A 22534-nucleotide genomic window follows, 5' to 3' on the forward strand; every position below is an offset into this window, starting at 1 on the left:
GGTAATCTTTTTTACATAATAAACAGTATATTTATATAATATCGATATAGCACAGTTTCTAACGTACAGATAACGTAAAGTTAAATCCATACAAATTTTGATATTTTTATTGAAGTACTTTCGTTGCCCACCGATTTTCATAATTCGTATATACACAGATACATATTTAGACGTTAATAAATAATAAATAGTAATGTCGTATATGGGAACACTATATGGTAGATTTATATATAAAACTTTGTGACTATGATTAAGAGTTCCTTCTTATATACAGAAAACAATTTCGACAGTTCGACTATGTTCCGGCGACGTGTATTTACAAATTGATCGTAGAATATTACGAACGCGTAAAATTTAGCTGGTCGTTTCGTAGTTTCCAAAATGTTTGCTATTTAGAAAGTTACGTTCAAATTGCTCGCATGTTTCGAAAGGACCACGCAAAAAATATTTTCTTTGGCTAATCACGGGTTCATATCATTTGGCACACACAATCACATCGACATTTCCTGTCGCGAATGCAATTGCTCTTGTAAATCGATCGATCGTTGAGCCTGTATTGTTTCATACAATTAATCGACTCTTTCGTTGAACGGCGTTGAAACATTCTTACGTTGAGCAAGGATGCTAACTTGTTCTACTTCTTCTAGCTTCTCGATAAAATTCTGTTTCTCGGAAATAATTTCTATCGCACTCTATAAAAAAGAAGACCAAGTTATCTGGATTTTTTACATCCTTTATCTAGACGCTTTGCATGTAATATGTTAATTTAATTTGATCCCTAAGTGAACATTCAACTTCTCTTTCGGTTTCCTTTTTAAGACTTCGGGCCCAATTTTACATAAACTTGCTTTAACTCTTTCTCTGCATCTGTTCCCAAAATATTATATTCGACTTTAATTTTCCAGGTAGAATTACGTTCGTGTCGTTGGACACGTCGCTCTTCCCTTGCACTACTTCCGTTTGGCTTTCCGTTATATTAGGTTGCTCCATAACGACGTGACTAGCCGGAGGTGAAGTTACTTTGTTCGGAATTTGCCTCAGGCCTTCTCGAAATTGTTTCGAAAGCGATCTGGCAGTCAGACTGTGCATCTGTCTTGGCGTTTCAACTATTTGGATCTCTGGTGTTGACGATCTCTCCTTATTCGCGTTGCTCGATTTAGTTATCTAAATAGAATAGATAAGAAACAGTCAAAATCATTTCTGATTACTTCATTGACTTCTATACGATCTCTTGTAACTGGTTGTGAAAAGTGTTTGCAATAATTTGTGATCATATATCGTAACTAAAGTCTCCTTTAGATATATTTGTATAAATGAGGATGCATCGTAAATTTATATTTTTGTGAACATAATTAAAGAAATGGAACCTTGAAAAATTTGTTCCTCTAAATATCATGACGTATACCTACTATTATACTCTGTATACTTTATATATTTTTGCGTATTCTCGTCTCCTAATTTTGTATAAATCCGTAATATCTTTAGTCTACATATATCATAAACAATGCATCGCTGAAAATGAAGCGCCCTATACTAAAATTAGATAATTAGAATGCTATAAAAAGAAAGATCTGAAGCTTCATATCTTTAAAGCTATTCAACGTATATAATGTCTTACTTATATCAGAAATCTACATGCTACCAGCATCTTGCAAAATTACAGTCAAGGTTGACCAATTGGTATCTTTCTTTTATTAGACTTCTTTTTGTAACACTCTGCATATCGATCATTCAAGAATCCATTCTTACCTTCGAGATGGGTCCAGGAACGGGTTCGGTCTGTTTGCTAAACGCTTCAGCGAGCCTCCTGACCGATGGCATCGGCAGCACCTTATTATCAAATTCCTCTTCGCTCAGACTTTTCTTCTTGAGGTCACTCATCGATTGGTGACTCTGTTCCCTCTCAAAGGAATTATCCGTTTCATTTTCCGAATCGTCGACCGAAGAATCGTTACTCTTAATGTTACACTTCTCCAAACTATAATTATTCGCGATGTTTCTCACCGATCCTTTTTTAACCATTCCAAATTCGTTGTACGAATTCTGATTATAGCTTTCTACCTCCTCATCTTCTTGGCTATTCGGATTCGAATAGAATTTGGCGATGTTCGGCACCGATTTCGCTGACTTTAATCCAAAATCGTTGTAACTCTCGTTCTCATACTTGTTCAAGGTTTCTGTGCTCTGTGTCAAGTTGTTATCGCCAGAAGCACGGTTGCTTTCGATCACATCGCCACGGTCATTCTCATAATCGTTTCTCCGTGTTAAGTTCGATTTGTTCGACGTTCTGGTTAACCTTGGCTTGAATTCGTCATTACCTATGCTATTCAATTGAATCGTCGATTGTGTTCGTCGAATTCCATTATCGTAACCAAAAGACTTAAGATCCAATTTATTGACCACTCTAGGCGTGGAAGTTTTAGCCGTTTTATTAGAGAATTCATTTTCGAATCCATAAGCCTTCAAGTCGATCCTCTTGATCTTGCGTGGATTTTCATCGGAATTGGACTTTTTCGTTTCTATAACGGCGTTCTCATAATTTTCCTGATTATTCAGTTTCGCGTTGATTTCATTCTTGCTATTTTTCCTCTCGTTTTCCAGAATTTCTTCCATTCGTTGGTCTTCCCACGACATCTGCGACTCGATTTTCGAGAACCTGTCTTTGTCTCTCTCCGCCTCGTCTGAAGAGTCATTTTGTCGAACAGGTTGTTGATATTTGCCCTCCACGTTGTTATTCTGCCATTTCGCCACCTTGGATTTCACGTCGTTGCTTCGATTCAGGATCGTCTCCGTTTCTCTGTATTGTATTTCCTCCTGAAACAGAAAATAGCTCAGTTGAATTAAACCATCCAATATCGGGCGCGCGTTTTAGTTCACAAAATGTTTCGATGTGGCTTTTGCAGCTGTTAGTAACGTTTTTACACCTAAGATTAGTTTAATGTAAGCTTCGCGTATGTACGTATATAGCCATGCATATTACACCCAATAAATCTTATCGAGAAAATTAGAAGTTGTTAGTTGTGATCAAACACCTTATAACGGAGAATGGCACCAAAGATTTTTACGTAGCATTTATTTTTCTTTTTTTTTTCGGTTCAATGATTTCTGATAAAAGCTTCTGTCGATCATAGAGCATGCAGACCTTTATCGTTTGTTAGTCGACATGCATTGAATTGGAAATGCATGTAAACGGTACTTACCGATCGGAAAAGGCATTTTTCGCAGCGATCATGCATGTGCAATGTGCATAGAACGACTTCGTATTAACAGAATGTTCTCGGTCACATGTTTTATTATTTTTATTATTTTTAAGCCGCCTCTTTTACGATCTACGTGTACTATATACAAGAAAGAACGATTGTTTTGTATTATACAAGGCTGATACATTACCGCGTGCGATCTACAAGGAAGAGTCAGGAAAATTTTATTTACAGTTTGCTTACAGAGCATACTAATTTTTCTGTTATACCACAATTGAAACTAATAAAGATGGCATTTAAGTAGTCATAGAATCTTCGAATTTGCTACGCGAGGATTAATCGTAGGGACAAATACCTACACCGTTATAGTGTCATGCACACTTCAAGTAAAGTCACATTTCTCATTATTCGTTACGCTCATTAGAAACAATATATTTATAACAGTTACAATATACACTCCTTTGTACAATAAACTTCTTCTTTATAATCTATCGGTGAAAAATAGAATTCGCATCTTTGATACGTTTTGGACACTTTTCGAGGAACTTTTAGTTGACTATATGGCACTATATACGATAAAATAAAAAAAGGCATTTCTTTAAAAAAAAGAAATATTAACTTCTATACGCGTGAAACAGTTTAAATTCCTCAACGGGAGCCAATTTAAGTAACTATTTTCACCATATCGTCAGATCGGTCAAACACCTCACACCAGTCTTTTTTTGGTTGTTCGATTCGGAACTTTTGCTCTTCTTTTTCTTCCCTTTGCTTCGAAGATCTTTTAAAGTTTCGAAAGTTTTTTCGACCATCTCCGGCACGATAGGTGGCTCCAACTTCAAACTTTCGCTATCGTCCGACAATCGTTTCTGCGATCGAACTCTTCTCAAACTATCGTTGAACACCTTCCTTCTGGACGTATTGAAAAAGTAATTAGAATCGTTATCCGGATTCGGTCGTAATTTGATTTTCTTGGGCGTGTCCCTTAGACATTTTCGCATTATCAGTTTGTCAGGCGATTGAACATCTTCGTCTTGCCAGGATTCGTCCGAGGACGATCTATACGACGAAAACACCGTCTTAATTCGTTTCTTGTAGAACTTGTTATTGCGCTTTCTCTTCGTATTTATATTAAGGTACTTCATCGTATCTCTCTCCTCGGGACTGTCACTTTCGTAATCGCTCTGTCTATCAGACTCCTGATCGATTTTTTCGTTCGACGCATTATTTATTCCATTCATGCGCTGTAAGGTAGAATCGCTTTGAGACGACCTCATTCCTTTGGTATTTTTACAATTCCTTATACACGATCTTAATATCATTTTTCTATACATGGGAATTCCTTTACCGTCGATCTTCTTGCCCTTCTTTATACCGCCAAACGTCTGAAACTTGAATTTACTGAAATCCGTGATATCGAAGGGCTCGTCGTCACGTGTCTCCATTTTCAAGTTATCCTCCGCGTCAGAATCTTCCACGCTTTTATCAAGAGAGTTCTTTATTCCTCCGAATGTGTGATACTTGTAGCCATTAAGGTTCCAGTACCTCCTTCCATTGAACGACAGAATCTGATCGTTTCTCGGATGATCCTGATTGTCATTGATCCATAGTCTCCAAAACTCCTCACTTTGCTTCTTATTATCCTCCATGGGGTTCATATCGACCGAGAACATTCCTGAGTCATCTGACTTCAGGATACTTTTCTCGGGTTCGTAGAGCGGATTGTAAGCGACTTTTTGCGAAAAGTCACTCGACATAAGTTTTAAAATATCATTGTCAGTGCCAAGAGATTTAGCATCTTGCCCATCGATATCAAAATATTTAGTTTCCTTCTCTATGACCGCTTCGTACTTGTCAATATGTTCTTTATTCTTTGTCATATTTTTCGAATATCCTATACCGTTTGGAACATCGTTTCCCGTAGAGTTTTCGTTAGAGCCGTTGATTTTTTCGTGATCACGATCAGTTGGTTCTGTTGATACATCGAGTTCCAAACGTAGAAGAGGGTTGATGGCAAATTGCGGACTGGAGTACGGATCGCGATAGGTCCATCTAGAAAGGCTGCCACGCAGGGAAGCCTCCTCGAACTTTTCGAGCTGGAAACTCACCTGTTGATCCTGGTCCGCCATTCCGTTGGAACTTGATCGTTGAGACAACGAGCTGCTCGGTCTGCTCGAGGTCGACGCCGTCGATCTTCTCCCTTTCTCGTTACCCGACGCTCTTGAATCGTTGATGTAATAGTCCCTGCCGAACCTACGCATTCCAGGCATTTATATAATTAGCTAGTTCATTAACCATTTCTTGATGGGTTAAAAATTGTTAAATCCCGATAATTCTGTCAAGATTATTGATTTCATGCAGGAAGATCCCTCCTAAAGGATTCTTTTTTCTTTGAACTACGAGTATGTATTTGCGTGTTTTAGAAATTTTGTACATCGGATAAAGCTTCTTTGTGCGATGGATTGCCCGATATATGATCTCTATTTATCATAGATTTCTTTATTCGTATTTTATTTGCGAAACAAAATATTTGTAGTTTCTGGAAATTTCACGTACAGAACAAAGCTTTGAATTCCTATTGCAGTCATATGTTATGCTATTATATACGGCGTCTATTTATTACAGACAGCTATTATTGAAAGGTTAAGTTAGTTTCTAATTTTGGATGAAAGATGAAAATTTAGATATCTGTAGGTCTTTTTCACATAATTTCGAATATCACCTTTTGATATCCGGTTCATGGGGCGCCAGCACGACATCCATATCCGCACCGTTGCTCTTTGGCAATTCGGTGTGAATTCTGAAGGAAAATATTACCCGTAGAATATTAGTCTTATTAAATTCGCATATGAAGATAAGATTATTATAAATCGTACCCAGGAATGTCTGACGATCTTCTAGAGTACTGCCTCTCCAAAAGCCTCTTTTGAATGTTTTCCTGGCTATAGGGGTTGTTCTCGATAGGTGGTGCATTTTCCCACTTTTTGTGCTCGCGTTCAGCAATTGTACCTATTTTTTTTTATTGCAAACAAGTAACATTTGAAACAACGTCTTTAATTATATCGACAGATACATTGACTCTGAATCTCTAAAAAATTACGACGAGGATTGAGATTGTAAAAAAAATAAAACTGTTAAAAATTGATCACCTGGTCTTGGAGGAGTACCTAGCCGACCCTCTTCCTCCGCATCCTTGTTCTGCAGGGACAGATGCGAAGCCGATTCGGCTTTGGCAAACGCCACAGCCTGTCGGCACTTACTGCACAGTGGAATATTGAAAGATTGTTATAGTATCATCGGTAAGAAGAAAGTTCTTTACGGCGCTCCGCAGACCGTTGAACGGTGACGTTACGAAACGAACCTAGTTTCGATACTTTCGACGCGAGACAATCGAGAAATCTCGAATTTTACTCTTTTATATTCCGTTAAAAATTTCTTTTTCGTTCATTTACAAGAACAGATAATTTTGTCAAAAGTTATAATGTTCATTTTAAGCTCGATAAATATATTTTAAAGGCTATCATAAGTGAAAGTTCATAAGTGAAATTAATAAAGATAAACGAGCTGAGTTAAATGTTTTATCGTCATTCAATACTAGATGAAGAGTCGTAGTGGTTACAAATGATAATACTGGTATTGATATTACCTTTCGTCATCCTCTATCGAGGAATTCGTTAATGGCGAAGACTCGAATGATTCGGACTTCGTCAAGCTATCCAAATGTCTCTGAGTCGCGATATCGTAATGTTCGGTGTATTCGCTTTCCTGTTGAATATCTTCGGCTAATGTTCACGAACAAAAGTGAAATGAGTGGCAATCATAAGCTCATAAACTCTTACAACAGGTGACTACGTTGCTAAAATATTTACCATGAAAGTCGACTTTTTGCTGAGCAAACATCGTTTCCTCGTCTTCGAATGCTTCCACACTGTCGTCATTGACGGCCATCAGTTTTTTCTTCGCGCATTCCAAGGAATTCAGAACGATCTTCTCCTGCGAGATGTACGTTTTCTCGCTGTGAGGATTTCCCAGACTAATTTCCATGGAAATCCTCGTCGGCGTGGGTGTCGGTGTCTTTGGCACGTTTAGCTCGCTTTCATCGGGCAGAATAACCGTCAAAGGCTTCGAATTAACAGAATTTGATAGATTATCCGATTCACTTTTCTTCGCCGATCGATCTACTTTAATGAAATCGTCCCCGTTGATTAAATTTCTTATTTTATCCTCTTCGGATACCTCGTTCGTTTTCTGTCGCTCCATTCCTACCTTCTTCAAGCCGTTGCTAATTACATTTATTGATTCTGAAACAGGTTTCTCATCCTCAGTTTCGACTCTCTCCAATTTTCTTTTCACTTCCTTCTCCTTAATCTCTTTGGCTTTCACTTCTTCGTTTCCCTTTACACTTTGTTTATAATCTTCTTCTTTTTCCCTCCGTTTCTCTGCTTTCCTTTGGTCTTTCACGCGTCTACAGTCAGTCTTTTCCTCATCAGATACGTATACGTGTCCGCCATTGGAAAATGAATTCGTATCATCCACCTTCAACGAAAAGTCGTCTGACGAATTCAAGTAGTCCAGACCATTCTCGAACTCCTTTTTCTTCGGAGATCGTGGCACGACACTGCTTATGGCTTCCATTAATTCTTTCTCTATCTCTTCGTCTGACTGTGCCGATGAACACTCGGACAAATCGGATGTGTCTTCCGCGTCCTTGTCACCGATTAAAGCCTTGAAATCGGCGCTAGGATTAGGCACCAACATGGCCACAGGATCAGCCTGGCTTTGAACTCTCTTCTTTTGGAACAGCCAATTCTCTTCCCACGATTCGATCGGAGAAACTAAACCTATGTGCGTGGTCGTCGTATCTGGATCGTCTTGACTGTCCTCCGATTCTTGACAAGCTATGGTAATAAAAATTAGGTAATTAGAAAATAATAACAATGGGACTAATGTTGGATTTCAGGTTCCATCAAGCGTAGAATAAAATAATATAAAGAATAATTCTCGCTACAACATTTCTTTTCGCACAAGACCTCTCGTCTTCTACTTATTACCACGTTTTTTAACGATTGTTGTCTTCTTACGTTGCACCACACATTCTAGTCCACTCGTGCTTTCTCCGAATTGCTGCTCACTCGCTATCGGTCTAACGCGAACAATTCGCTTGTTCCTCAGTTACTCGTCTTTCACACGTATTTTCACTGCCGCCACAAATTTTAAATTACAATAAATTACAATAAATTGTAGTTCGATTTTAACATATAACACGATTTGAATAACCACTGGCAACGTCCTAATACAACTGATCGGAATATCCAACGACAAACTCAATTGTGTTATACCGCTTTTACACCATCAGCAGAAATATTACACACGCAAATGTCATTGCTATCTGTGTGTATCAAATTCCTAAAGGTGAACGACCATAAGAATAAAAATTTCAATAAAACATAAGCAATGGAATTGGATGAACGACACGTGGATAAGCAGCACTTACGATCGATAATGTCCATTCCAAGTTCAGGAAACGGAACTCGATGGGCGTTCTTAATGGGCAAGACGTCGTGTTCCCTATGATCCTCGTCGGACGCATAAGTTGTCGTCACTTCCTCAATTCTTTCCTCTATCTGAAACGATCAAACACACGTGTCATTAATAAATCGTAGGAAACGACCTCGATAAAGTCTGTTTATAGCTTTTCGTGTTTTGTTTATTTCATTTTTTTTTCTCTTATTGGTTGGGACCGGCGTGCGTATTTCAAAGTGGGACAACGGTTCCACTTCCGTTGCTTATCATTCGCGAGTAACACGCTTATCGACCGAGAATCACCCAAGAACCTACAAACCTAGTCGCGAAATTACACGAAACGGTTCATTTTTCCAATCGTAATTTTTCATATCATGTGCTAGATCTAAAATTCAGACATGTCCTCGTTACTTGGCTCTCATGGTTATTTATGCTGCTGTGATTGTTTTCAAATCGAGTTCGTTAATCTGTGGTTCAAAGTTTCGATATTTAAATTATTTATTTATTTATTTAAACTACGTTCGTTGGACAAGAGGAATAGGCATAGGCTTCACATTAAACAATGCAAAAGTTACTACAAATATTGGTCGACTATGAATTTATAACATTTGGCTTGTTTAAAAAGATGATTTAAAAAGTTTGATTTTGAGTTGGGCTATGCTGGCTTATTGAAATTACTGGAAAGTTTCCATATTGGCCATGCTGCTCCAATGAACTTTTCCTATTGTTTCGAAATCAAGATACTCAATACAAGTCGAAAGACTCAGTAGGGATCGTATCTACATATTTCCTCGGAAGAGTTCTCGTTTCTTTCGCAAATTCTTCGACGTTCCGTCAAGGTCATAAGCGACGTTCGCCATAAAAGGATCGCTTACCGTGAGAGATAATGGCTCCGGTTGGTTTCTAACGCGTCTCGAGCAAGACGCACTGCAGTCACTGCTACAATCATCCTGAGACAGTGGTTCCAGGCTGCTACAGCCTTCTTCTACACCTTCGTCGAGACCTGCCTCATTTTCGCCTGAAATACGAAGAAGCATTCTCTTTTGAATTGCTTTCATCCTCTTTCCTACATTTTCTTTGCTTAATCATTTAACATTAGAACTGCCGACTCGTGTTGTACATCTAATATACCATATACATGGATGATTATAATTAATCATGCCACATCTCAATCTCAATAGTGACATACTCCATTATTATGTTTCTATATCATTAAATGTTAGCATTAATTTTATGAAAACCACATCTTCCCGTATACTAATTGCACAAAAAGCAACCCGAAATCCATCGTTTGTGTTTAATTATTTCTTCTATTCTTATTTATTCTTTTCATACAAGATCAAAGGAACGTACTTAACGCACACTTAGCGGACACTGGTTTTCCTGGGAGAACGTTGCTATTGCCGTCCACCTGTTCCTTTTGGAATTTCTCGATGACCTAGAAAATCCAACGTTCGCTCATCGATTTATCCTCTCTCGCTCGATCCACGAGCGAATACCAGGAATTCCATGAACGGAGCCCAAACACCTCGAGGGAATGCCCCCTCGAGAGAGATCAGACTCCGAGAAATGAATATTTGTAACCTTGTTGAGTATCGCGGTGGCGAGTATATCCTCGTAACTGTCCTCCACGACGTTCCGTGCCTCTGGAACACTTCCGGACACACCGGAACCACCGAGGCCCGGCAACTTCCTCGCTTCTTCCACGGCACGCTCCACGATCTCGCGCAGCGCCGTGTGCGCCATCGTTGGCGAATCCGTGTTTGGTTTGTCTGCGAATTTTTGTAATATCGATTTTTGCGTTGTACGTTACAGTAGGGTTTATTTGTTAGCTGTTAAGTTTGTTGGTTGTGAATAAGTTTCCTGTGAAAGTGTTTGGGAACGTTTAAAGGGTTTTATGGCAGACGTTTCGTTTTCTTTCGGGTATTTAGATTCTTTGGGTCTTGATAGGTTTCTTGCGGAAGTTTTGGGCACATTTGGAAAATCTTATGGTAGATGTTGTATAGAGTTTCAATGTGAATTTGTAAGATTACGATAAGTTTATTTATGAAATATATGCACGCGTAATGTATTTATGACGTGTTTGGGGACATTTTGTGGTAGATGTTGCGTGGTCTTTGTTCCAGTGTAAAATTGTAAGATCCTGGTGGATCCTTCGTTTCGATAGGTACTAAAGATTTTTGCGAATATTTGAAGAAATTTGTGATAGCATTGCACTGTGTTTATTCTAGTTCAAGTAAAGGTATTTGTCTCTGTGTGAAATTTTGCTTCTCGCTAGCTTCTCGGCATTTTTTTAAACGCGTGAAGATTGCCGTGGTAAAGCCGTCCTACTTTAAATTGAAATATTCCCGTTCGTGAAATTTCCGAATCTTCCCATGTTTACTTACGGCGTGACAAAGTGTTGGACGATAAAAATACTCGCGTCAATATGAACTCTTCAAAACTATCGAAGAAGTCATTCAACTTAAAATTACCATTTCAATATCTGTCATCGTCAAAAGAATTCCTGACAGAAACAAATTCTTGAAAATCGCCTATTCATCCCTCCACGCTCATCAATCCATTCTTCTAATAACACCTTAATATCCACTACGTTCGTACGCGAATGTGGAAAAATGTAGCAAGACGTGCGAATATTAGAGAAAACTCTGATTATAAATTATCATAATTTATGAACATTAGAAATCTCTGAAAATCGATTTGAGGAGAAACCTTATCGAAAAGGAAATAGATGACGCGAAAGGGTTAACGAGCAAGGCAGGACAAGAAAAGCGGTACGATGGCGTACTTTCATCGACGCGGTAGCTACGGTATTGGTAATGGATCGAGCGATGAACGTCTCGTTTGGCCGCGTACGAACGACAAGCCAAGGTAATTTCACCGGTTCCCGGCCTTGTCAGCTATTCCTCATTCTTCTTTTGCCTGTCCGCGTGCGCGCGACCGAGAGAAATTCGACGGGGACGACCTGCTGAACTCTTTTCGCGGGAAACTTCGAGCTGTGACAGCGGGGACGCGTTCACTCAGAGGCACAGAGGATCCATACTGCATCTGTTCAACCGGTTAGATAGTTGCTATTGGTCGAGTTAATGTCTTGTTCGCTCTATTAACAGATACACGAAAGTATTTCAACACTCAGCACAGAAAACTTTTACGCACATAATTGCGTGTGTTCTATGAAACACGCAGTTTAAAATCTCATTAGCACTGACACAACTATGATCATTATATTGCTAATAAATTTAGATCCTTGGTTTGAAGATGTATATAGAAATTGGAAGATACTTATTGCAAACATACATTTGGTAAAGAATTAGTATAATAAATAGCCATTTCTGTGAATTATACTTGTACCAAATACCGTGTAATTTCTAATACATCTTCGGATTTCTTTGAAACTTGATCAATATCAGCATGGTAGTCGAGCCTCATAAAACTGCTAACGAAATTTCAAAATGTTTCACGTAACACCTTCAATACGTTAACAAAAGGTTCTTACAGGTATTCGAATACCTTCGTGAGCCTCTGTACAAGCTGAAGATAGAAGTTCGATCAAAGTTCTTTGAAACTATGAGGATTATGGGCGTTGAACAATCTTCCTTTAACTATTCACCTCTTTATACTTCGTTTAGCTTTATTTTACGTCTTCACACTTTCTAATTGTTTAGAGGACAGCTTCAAGTTCGTTTTAGTGATTCATCCACGCGATAATCTTGAAAGAAGCGTTTAATGGAGGATTAGTAATACGACAGGTTGTTCGTTGTTTCATGATTAATGCACGATTCTATTTGAGTTCCATTCGCGGTTTATTAACGGCGATTGAAGTCTAAATTTAGCGCTCAGGCTGATTTGCATCGGCTTGTACGAGCAGAAAGACTTTCCGCCAACTGTATTTCCCTGTATCAAACGCACAGATTCCGACGGTCGATGGGCTTTCTAACCCTGGTCTTTCGCTACAAGGTGAAGGTCGCCTACATTTATTTTCTGCCTACTTAACTATCACCGGTTCGTTCAACAATTTCCGCGGCTATTCATTAGCCTCACCATAGCGCGTGATCGCCTCTTAATTAATCGAATGCTACATTCTTCCCATTACTCGAGTATCATCCTGCAGTGAAATTCCATCGATAAATACACGTTCTTTCTCTGTTTTTCCTTTTTCCTCTCTTTATTTTATTTTTCTTGTTTCGTCGAACGAGTTATTCGAAAGCCACGCTGGATCGATTCTACAAATTAAAAGTAGACAGAGAAGACGATGTTGCAACTATTACAATTATACAGTTATCGTGACATCTTGCTGTAACGAATAAGCGTATGGATGCGAGTGTTTTGTTTCTTCACATATTAGGTATTAGCCGTGCGTTTACGTAACGCAATTAAGAAATTAATAAAAAGCGGAGTCGATCGGTTTGGCTTCTGAGAGGTTAAAGTGCAAACGTCATCGATGATAAAGACCATAAAAAGACCCATCCCCCTGTCTATTACTTCTCCATCGATGATATTTTCCTCCACGACCTTCGTAGCGCTTTTTCTTCACACTTTCAATCAATTCACTCGGTAATATTCATAAATTGACGCAAACGTAGTCCAGCCAGCGATAGAACTGAATATAAAAGAGCGCTGCCTTCGAAGGATGATCGTATCGATGATCGATTACGACCGTTCGCGTTTTTGCGAAACGCGCTGCCCATTATTCGTGGCGGTTCGCTTTGTTTTTCCGAACTTTCTAATGGGCGAGTCAGCGGGAGGGAATTTCGAAAGGGAACGAAATCGTTTCCACCCAGTTCGTAACGCTTCATTTCTGATTTGTGAAACGTCGAGCAAACGAAATCGCGCGACAATCGGCGAAATCGAGTCGCGATTCGAAAATGTGTACACCGCGAAACGCGTCTGACGCAACGAAATTATAGCGATTATCGACCTGGACGGGCGTAATCGCGGCGCAGAAAGGTTTCTCCCTGTGTCAAATTAACGTGCAACGCGATCGATCCAGGGAAATCGTGCCTCCTGCATGGTTGTTAATTTAATATTTCCCGAAACGACAATATTCGTGCTTTGAGCTTCGTGACTTTGTCTCTGGACTTTGCTATTGACGGATTTAGATTAAGAATTTAATACCATAAGCATGGTTTAAGAATTCTTCACGAAAATAGAACGAAACACGCGCTGATTATGATTATTTCGTTTAAGAGAGATTATCAAGTTTTCTACTTTAAGCTTAACTGATAAGATTACGATATAATAGAGTTGCCTATTGGTTGTACGAGAATAGCAATAGAAAGGTTTCTAGCAATCTAATATTTAAATTGTACTTGTTGGAAGAAAAATTGAGATTTCATAATCAATAGCGAAAGAAAATACATGTTTCATATTCAAAAGTACGGCAGTTACTACGAATATTAATTGTATATAATACTACGTATGTAATTGTATATAATAATACTACGAATAAAAAAATAATTTGGCTTGATTAATCTCGTATTGGTTTCTTTAAATTACTGAAAAGCTGGGCTATCTACTTGTTGCAGCAATCCTTTCAATTTTGATATTCAGGTTTTATCAGTAAATTACGCATATTCCTGCAAGTTGACGATTCTATGTGAACAACAAAACGAAGAGATAGAACCTGAATAAAGATTCGTTTCGCTTGCTTAAATATTATAAATTACGTAATGAATATGTCGCTTTGAATATCTTCTTGAATATCGAACATTATATACCTACTCTTGAATATTATAATATGTGCATAAAAATTGTTTATATCTTTATGATTTACGTCAATGCATAAACACGCACATCTTTTTCATAACAGCGAGGAATCGGGGATTTGGAAGACTGGTTTCTTCGTTATTTTTCCATAATTACTTTCGAATTTAATCTTGAAGATGCGAGAAAAATATTCTTTACTATTCCATTATGAAGTATTTTCCGACAGACGCGAACCAAGCAAGTTGCGAAGGATTTTTTAAATCTAAATCACGCTCGACCTCGTGATCTGTAGGTCGTTGAGTAAACCTGAATCGTTGGAGATAAAAATATCGAAAGGGAGGGTAAAGAGGTTCGACGAGCAAGAGAAAATTATTCGAAATGGAAGAATCATACCATTCCTCTGGTGATACTATTCGTGATAATCTTGCGACCTTATTGAAGTCGAAAGACGTGTTATCGTGGCGGCAGCTCTGTCAGTTGTTCCTTTGAATCGATCGCAATCGAATAATCGAATCGGTGACAATAACGCACCGATTGTCACCAGCGAGAAATTGTATGGAATTTTTTTTCGTAAACTATATTATCTATGTGACAACTATGTGAGTACGCAGAATGCAGGTAGAACATTTATTTACAGAGAAGATATTTATCTCGAAGGAATTTACGAAGAAAGAACTACAACGATGAGAGTAGAACGAGAAGTCGGGAATGTTAAATAAATTCTTTCTATAAATTTTCCACAAACTCTATTATTTACATGTACGGACATGACAGTGTACATACACGTAATATAAATATAGAATTTCTGTAACAAGACGCGTATTTATTTAAAAGAAAGAATTACGACACTGAATGGAGAACGAATCATCAAGAAGGACACTAAATAAATTCTTTTATGTTATTTACGCTTACCAAGATGACAATACGGGCACACGCAACATAGATATAAAATCTATTTAAAAAGAGAAATTACAACAATAGGCTGCGCCAAGCCATCAAGAAGAACGAACGCCTGTTTCGAAATGTGTCGGAGGATGATTTTTCTCGGCTTCTCTTCATGTTTCCTTTACGAAACATCGTAAAATATTATTACAAAATGTCCTGCGAAATTGTCAAAGAGGAGAGGAGGCAGATCCTCTTCGTGACAGATTATTACGTGCAATCGAGGAACCGTGCCAGGGACACGCGAATAGTTGGTCGGTGACAATTTGCAATAACCGCGGCGAATCTGTGCCGATGATGCTGCTTTCACGAATGCAAACTGGATCGAAATTTTATAACCGCTCTACTTTGCATATCCTACGTTCTACAGATTGGAAAAGATTATATCAGTTGCATTCTATCGAAAGTTTCTCGACTTGTCCGTAACTCGATTCGTAATTACCGACAAATAGACTGTGAATGTATATGCATTTATGGGAAATCGAAAAGTGGTAAAATGCGTAGAATACATAACATGAAAAAATATATGAAACATCCATCTACATGATACTCGGTAGGCGAAACAAATGTTTGTTTTCAAGTTCTATCCTTTTAGTGGCCATAAAGATAGGAATTTGCATAAATATAAATTCAGGAACATGATTGGCAACTTTTTATGATTTTTAATAACTTTTCTTTCGAAACTATCATATATGTATAGAAATTGAAATCACGTCTTACGTGAGTTCAACTTGTTATCGATAAATATCATTGGTATATCAAATAAATGTTTGGTTTGAGAGAACTTAAGAATGGAGCGAAAAAAATCCCGAGGCATTTAATAACACTTTTCTATCGGTTAGAGAGTTGCGTATTGAAAGTGAAGAAGTAGATTTCACGTGAATTGAATCGCAACCTATTAACATACTCCCACTGCTTTCTTCTACTAATACCATCCTTTTACTAACTATTCAATTTCAAGTTAAGACAAAATTGGTAATATTTACCATTTCTTACGGTGAACAGCACGTAGATGAAATAGGCGACGATCAGGCCGCCGATCAGTGTCAGCATCTCCGCGGTGAGTTCCAGCAACATTTATCACGCGTTTCACATCGTATCTCTGACTGATAAGCTAGCAAACGATTTCCTCGCACTTTCGACGTAACGCTGTTTTATCATTATAGGTAGTACTTCGGTAACACTCGATATTCTGATTTCCACGTTTCATTCAATCTCTCTGACGTCCGATTTAAACGATCAATTTGTCCATTTGACAAATCACGATCTAGAAAAAAATTCCAAAATTCAACGAACTCTTGCAAACTTCTACTTATTCCACGCACTGTAAGTACCGACGTATTCGACGTTGCCTTCTTTCTATAGCACGCAATTTCTACGTAATTATGCGAGACACCCAGGTACACAGAAGACAAGATCTCGACGATCATCCGAGAGAGAACGCTTCCGTCGCGTTAGTCGAATATATTTCCTGGCAACTATAACTTTCTCGTTTTCTCATGATCGACTAATACCGGAAGACCATACGAGCTCCGTGCACCGCTGTTTACAACCGTTGGTGATTTCTCATTATTGAGGAAAAAATTACGCGCTGAATTCGGCTCACGAAGAACTCTCCATAATTCCAGCGCGATACGCTTTATTTTACTCTTTCCTCGTGATAATCGCACTTTCGATCCGTCGAATCGATTACACGCTGCTTAAGTCGTTAAAAATAGCAGGTCGTTTCCTTCTTTCTCTTCGATGACGATAAATAAATTCTTCTCTCGCAATAAGTAAAGGAGGAAAATGATTTGATACCATCGACAATTCGTGATTACAGACAACTGTACAGCTGTATACACATTTAATACGCGAATTGAGACGACGTTGCATGCGTGCGTCTGAACACATGCACGGCGCGAATATGATCGAACGACAGATATAACGAGAACCTTTAAACCCTCATTTGAATAGTTGTCCGACGACGATCCTCTGAACTTTGAAGTTTCTCGGTGGAGATGGTAATCTGTTTACGTGTCTATCGTCAGCAGGTTATCTCTGCTATCGTTACAATTGTCGTCATCGATAATTACATCGACTCTTGTTTTCGTTACACTACAACATTTTCGTTGAAAAAAAAAATCAAAAGACAGATCAACGTACGTAACACAGGAAACTAACGACACCACGTACGTGGCTTTCCGAAGATATTCGAACGAATGTGAATACTCTTTATCGGTTTATTATCTGTATTATGCGGAACGTTTTGGAATTTTATTAGCCTTGTTACGAGATACGATTGTTCTGATTATAGTCAAGATCTGGTCAAGATTCTGATCAAGATCATATATGTTCATTATTCACTGTATACGATGCTGTATATTGTTTTTTTAATATATTAAATAAATTTATATTAAAAATATTTTTATGAAAAAAATGTTAATATATTATGTCTGCAATAAATATCTTGTAATTTCGATATACATTTTAAAATTCGTTTGAAGTTACATCATTTTGATGATGACAGTCGTGTCTCATTAAAATACTAATGAAATTTCAAAATATTTTATATAATACATAGGATATGTACATAATCATTTTCTAAGATAAAGTGTTTAAGCTGCAGTGCATTTAATTGGAAAACATTTATTCACCTGTTTTATCAAGAACAGAGAGAAAAAGGCGAAATTTATGTGCGTGTCGTGTTACGGTTAGTCGAATCGCACTAATCGCTGTTACCTTTTTGTAGCTGGTCGCGTGAAATACTGTCAGGGAGCATTTAATACTCGCAATCATTGTAATTACCGCGGTGGCGATTGCGTAATGTCGTTTAGATACTTCTTTCTATTACCTTAATTTAGTTGCAGCTCCATGTGTTTCTTAATTTTAAGCGGATAAACTGGCAAAAACACAAGAAGGTATGGTAAGTTTTTTGGAAAATGAGAAGAAGATGATTATCGAAATCAAACATCCAGGATGCAAGCTGTGCAAAACTGCTCGTAATATTGTCTGAGAAATACTTCGAAGGCATTGCGGAGTGAGGATCGAACAGTTGACGCATGGCTTCGTTGTGTGTCTTATCGAAGCCAATTATCGTTTTTCCAACGCGTAGCGAACGCCGTCTATAGCAGGTAAAGATATTATTGCGAAGCAGTTAGTAGTCTAGCGCTCGATTCGAAACTCGTACAATTTCTAAGGCTTCTTCAGAATCCTCGAAAACCTTAAAAATCTATGTTTTCCCACTGAAATGCCAACTACCAAAGTGTGACGAACAGAGTAAATTGCATTATCGGCTATTAATCAGTTCATTGAATTTCAAATACCTTAAAATACCATGGAGACGGTGTTAGCTTATCGGAAGTAGATCAAATTAAAAGGGAATGAGATAAGAGACCAGGAAGTTTATTCCTAAATATTTTTGCTCCGACATGGACTACTGCGTCCATCGAGACACATCCAAATCCTGGTTGAACAGAGATAAAAAGCCTGGTGTTTACATCACGAAGGAGGCTCCATTCACTCGCGAATGAGGTAATTAAAGGCCACCTGGAGAACGCGGCGAGATTAACGGAATTGATTCGTCGAATCGTGAATCGCTTTTTCTCTCTTTGCATCTTCCGTCTTGCTATCTTATCTCTCAAGGGCGCAATTAACGAGCGCCTAGTTGGCCCAGGTAATTGCAATTATATACGCATCGTAATTAGAACAAACACTTCTTTACGCTCATTTTAACTGCCCTTCGCACTGGAAAATAATTTCCGTAACACCTTGACGATCGTCGACTTATCTTCTGTATACCTTTCGTTGGATCTACTATCTCTAATAATAGTAATCTAAAATTTATAAATATTCATATGCTTACGAGTATGTTATATTAAATGCAAAGATCACACGTCGTTGTTCGAAATTCACTTGGATCTCACTTTCACTTGCTGGCCGTTAGTGGCGGAATTTTCAAAGGGGTACGTTTGCTTGCTCGCCCAGCTGTCACGCGTTCATATCGTTTACGTGATATCGTAACATATTTTTAATTGAAACGGATGCTGGTTGATTAGAATACGACGCGGAAACACGAATCGGCCGATCGTCGAACCGGCGAATCGCGAGTCGCCGCTCTGTGTGTGTGTAATCGCAGGCCTGCGCTGCTCGCGACTGAGCCTTTGCCAAAGCGGCTTGATACGCGACCGACGTACCCCACATACGCCGCTCTGTACGGCTTCCTTTTAGTGGGGGATACTTTTGCGAGGGAACCTACATTTTCTAAAATCGACAGACGCCTTCTGAACGATCGTGCGACAACCAACTAAGATGCATCGTCGCGTACGCGGATTTTTCATTTATTATTATTATTATTCATGCTTGTTTTTTTTGAGATATTCGAGTATTTAATCTAGTATTTTATCATAGATAGACTTTACATTATCGGTGTTTGTTTTTAAGGTAAGTAGAAATCCATTTATGAGCATTTCCATTTGTTGAAACGTAATTTCAGGTGATTATCCGAGGTTTTACCGATTCAGTCTACATATCTGAACCTGAGTTCTTATCGCATAAAGGAAAGATCATAGATAGTAGGGAAATTTGTCGAACTTCTATCGCATGAACTCCAACTATATAAATTGTTTGTCCCTAGACAAGTTCACATACAGTAATAAGCAAAACTGAACACACGCTCTTTAAAACTCTTGTAACAACTATTTTAAAATTCGACCAAACGAATTGATTCTTTCTTTGAAAAGTTAGATAGATTAGTCGACTAGACTAAAATTGTTGTTGCAATTTTTAAAACATTATTCTATCTTAACGGCTGTGTGTTCGGTTTTGCATATTATCGTAAATAGAGTTCTATCGTATTGAAGTATTTAATGCACGTGTATGAGCATCTCAGAAACTTGTATTCCATGTGGACAGACTTTGTATTATAGATGTTTCCGTTTTTTATGCAGTGTTTTATGCAGTAGGTAATTATGCCTTTTTTCTACAGTTGTATCGGTACAAAGACACTCGACGATATCGAGCATTAATCTTCTCATTCGCAGACGCGTATTGGGTCAGTATCGATCAGTGGTAATTGAAATTCTACTTATAAACGATAATAGAATGAAATGTTGTTATTAGAGGCGCAAAATTCTCGGCTACACGCGAGGAGATTGATCTGTATCTGCGAAACTGATAAAACTCCTCTTGTCGAATTTATTGCATGTAAGAATGGCGAATAAAGATTCGAGAGAAACTTATGGAACAATGCGATCTATGCTTTATTCAGTCGTGTAAACTGTGATAAATATATGTAGGAATAAACCGCATCATTGTATGTAAACGTCGACGAAATGGCGCGTAATAAATATTGATGGCTGAGATTTACAGTTGCATTTATCTGCATACATACAACTTAGAAACGGTAATATTTACCGCGTGAAAGTTTACAGTTTAATATTGCGGTAGAAAATTGTATTTATCAATTTGTAAACATTAGTTTTAAATTTATTAATACTTTATCGTGTCGCTTTCAAATTTTATTGTACGGAGTATACATCAAAGATTGTATAGATTGCACGATTGATATAAATCGATTGTTTTCGGACATTTCATTCAAGTAAATCACCGTGCGTTATCTTCGATGCTCGATAGGATTTAAAACAATCGCGCGCTGATTTCGTCGAAAAACCAATGCCGTCCCGAACGAATTTTCCTTGAAAATAAATTATAAGTAAAACGAATGTGATTACACCTGATGACGTTCAACTTGTGTTTAATCATCGACTCTTCCAAGCAGGAGAATAAAAAGAGTGATTTTTTCCGGAATAACGATAAGACAAACTTTTCTTTCGGATACTGACTCATTTTTCTTACGCAATCAGTAAACGAGCTACGTCGTTTAAGATTATTGTCCTGAAATCATTATATTCACCATTGTTCCGTACTTCAGATTGTCCTTCGATTGAAGAACCGCGAATGATTCATTCGTTAGAAAATAACTTGCACAAAAGTCAAGAGGATCCAGTAATTATCGTCAAATATGTAACAATTGATGAAAGATAAGAAATTTCTAAGATGGGAATACACAATCAACGATGAACTAATTACATAAATTTGAAATTCATAATTTTTGTCGATAAATTTTTATCACCAAAGTGCTTAAAGGAACGGTGACCTTAAATTACCATATAAGTAGACTTTGAAACATAGTGTGAGACACATTGACGAATGATAGTTGAAGAAATAAAGTGACGGAGAGAAAATATCAGCTGAATATAAATCTACGTTCGTTTTTGTTTATCTTTTATTCATCTACTTTTGATTTAAGAAACCTACGAATACATTTAAATAAATAACCAAATATCATTTGAGAAACATACTGTCCCAGTTAAAAAACGTTTTTCCTGAATTATTCGGTAGCCTGTCATCGAATGTCGACGTAAAGCTTATGCAAACGAGTACAAATGTCGCCTATATGACTTTTACATGCGCCTTTGGCGCGACGATCGCTTTTCCATGCAAATTATCTATCCTCCATACGCGCTCTTTTGTTGCTTTTGTACATCTGACAATGTATTCAAGCGGTTTCTTTCTTATACACGTTACACATGGATCATTGTGAATGCGAGTGAAGAAACACAAAATTTCGTTGTAGAATACGCGTCGTTACTTTTTCAACGTCAAGCTATCCTAATATGGTACCAATTTACAGTAAAGTTTAAAGATCATGAATTTTTAACCATGCCTTTTTTCTTACAAGCGAGTCGCGCCTTTTCTTAGGAGCTTTATTCTTCTCGCCTGATTTCTCGAGTTACAAGTCATCCCACTCGACCAGAACCTTTCTGGCAGAGGATCAGGTTCGAATTTATCCCGATGAAACTGCGATTTCGACGCTACGAAAATCGATAGACAGTGTGGGAACACGTCGTCCTCGTTTCCCGCTTTTATCTTTTTGCTCTCCTTTCAGTTTCAATTAAAAGAGCTCGGCGCATTTTTCACAACAGCAAGATAAATACAGAGAACGATAAGATTTGTATTTATCTAGAAAATCTTTTTGTGTGTTTCCAAGCTTCTGAAATTTGAAATCATATCCCCAATTTCATCTATACTGGATTTCCTGTTAATTTTTTTATTAATTTTGGAACAGTTAGTTTCTCAATGTAAAAAGTACGAAAAAGGTGTTGGGCTAACTTTTTTTCTTTAAA

At 37.9% G+C, this 22534-nt stretch overlaps 2 protein-coding genes and 1 long non-coding RNA gene across 11 annotated transcripts in view; 1 reads left to right on the forward strand and 2 right to left on the reverse strand.

The window, feature by feature from the left end:
- Window positions 1-15: 15 nt before the first annotated feature.
- LOC105681204 (probable serine/threonine-protein kinase clkA) lies at window positions 16-3365 on the reverse strand. Its single transcript, XM_012389402.3, has 3 exons — window positions 3201-3365; window positions 1750-2814; window positions 16-1164 (listed from the first exon to the last, which is right to left on the reverse strand). Exons 1-3 carry the CDS (start codon window positions 3234-3236, stop codon window positions 850-852), a joined length of 1416 nt encoding a protein of 471 aa, XP_012244825.1. The 5' UTR covers window positions 3237-3365; the 3' UTR covers window positions 16-849.
- Window positions 3366-3604: 239 nt separating this feature from the next.
- LOC100744939 overlaps window positions 3605-22534 on the reverse strand; it is a 53570-nt gene continuing 34640 nt past the window's right edge. For 4 of the 9 annotated variants that reach the window (XM_012389396.3, XM_012389399.3, XM_012389397.3 and 1 more), the window contains 10 exons: window positions 10305-10492; window positions 10074-10158; window positions 9596-9738; window positions 8692-8821; window positions 7067-8095; window positions 6844-6979; window positions 6347-6456; window positions 6074-6206; window positions 5920-5997; window positions 3605-5450 (listed from right to left, as the gene is read on the reverse strand). In XM_012389396.3, coding sequence (XP_012244819.1) covers window positions 3878-5450; window positions 5920-5997; window positions 6074-6206; window positions 6347-6456; window positions 6844-6979; window positions 7067-8095; window positions 8692-8821; window positions 9596-9738; window positions 10074-10158; window positions 10305-10492 — 3605 coding nt within the window. In that variant the 3' untranslated portion in view covers window positions 3605-3877. Of the gene's footprint in view, window positions 5451-5919; window positions 5998-6073; window positions 6207-6346; window positions 6457-6843; window positions 6980-7066; window positions 8096-8691; window positions 8822-9595; window positions 9739-10073; window positions 10159-10304; window positions 10493-16354; window positions 16697-19212; window positions 19514-22534 lie in introns of those variants that run through there. The other 5 variants (XM_012389400.3, XM_012389401.3, XM_033322522.1 and 2 more) reach the window with 5 other exon arrangements.
- On the forward strand, window positions 19698-20710 carry LOC117152086. The gene is made up of 2 exons (XR_004462323.1): window positions 19698-20311; window positions 20390-20710. It is a non-coding gene; the product is annotated as an uncharacterized LOC117152086 (long non-coding RNA).

Source organism: Bombus impatiens, unplaced genomic scaffold, assembly GCF_000188095.3.
Source record: "Bombus impatiens unplaced genomic scaffold, BIMP_2.2 scf_0645, whole genome shotgun sequence".
NCBI classification, from domain to species: domain Eukaryota; kingdom Metazoa; phylum Arthropoda; class Insecta; order Hymenoptera; family Apidae; genus Bombus; species Bombus impatiens.

Bases quoted from the DNA above. Each gene is read 5' to 3' on its own strand.
- LOC105681204 (XM_012389402.3), bottom strand. From the start codon at position 3,236: ATGCATGATCGCTGCGAAAAATGCCTTTTCCGATCG. The intron at 2,815-3,200 runs GTAAGTACCGTT...TTTCTGTTTCAG, and splicing joins AAAAATGCCTTTTCCGATCG to GAGGAAATACAATACAGAGA. The intron at 1,165-1,749 runs GTAAGAATGGAT...TATTCTATTTAG, and splicing joins TTCCTGGACCCATCTCGAAG to ATAACTAAATCGAGCAACGC.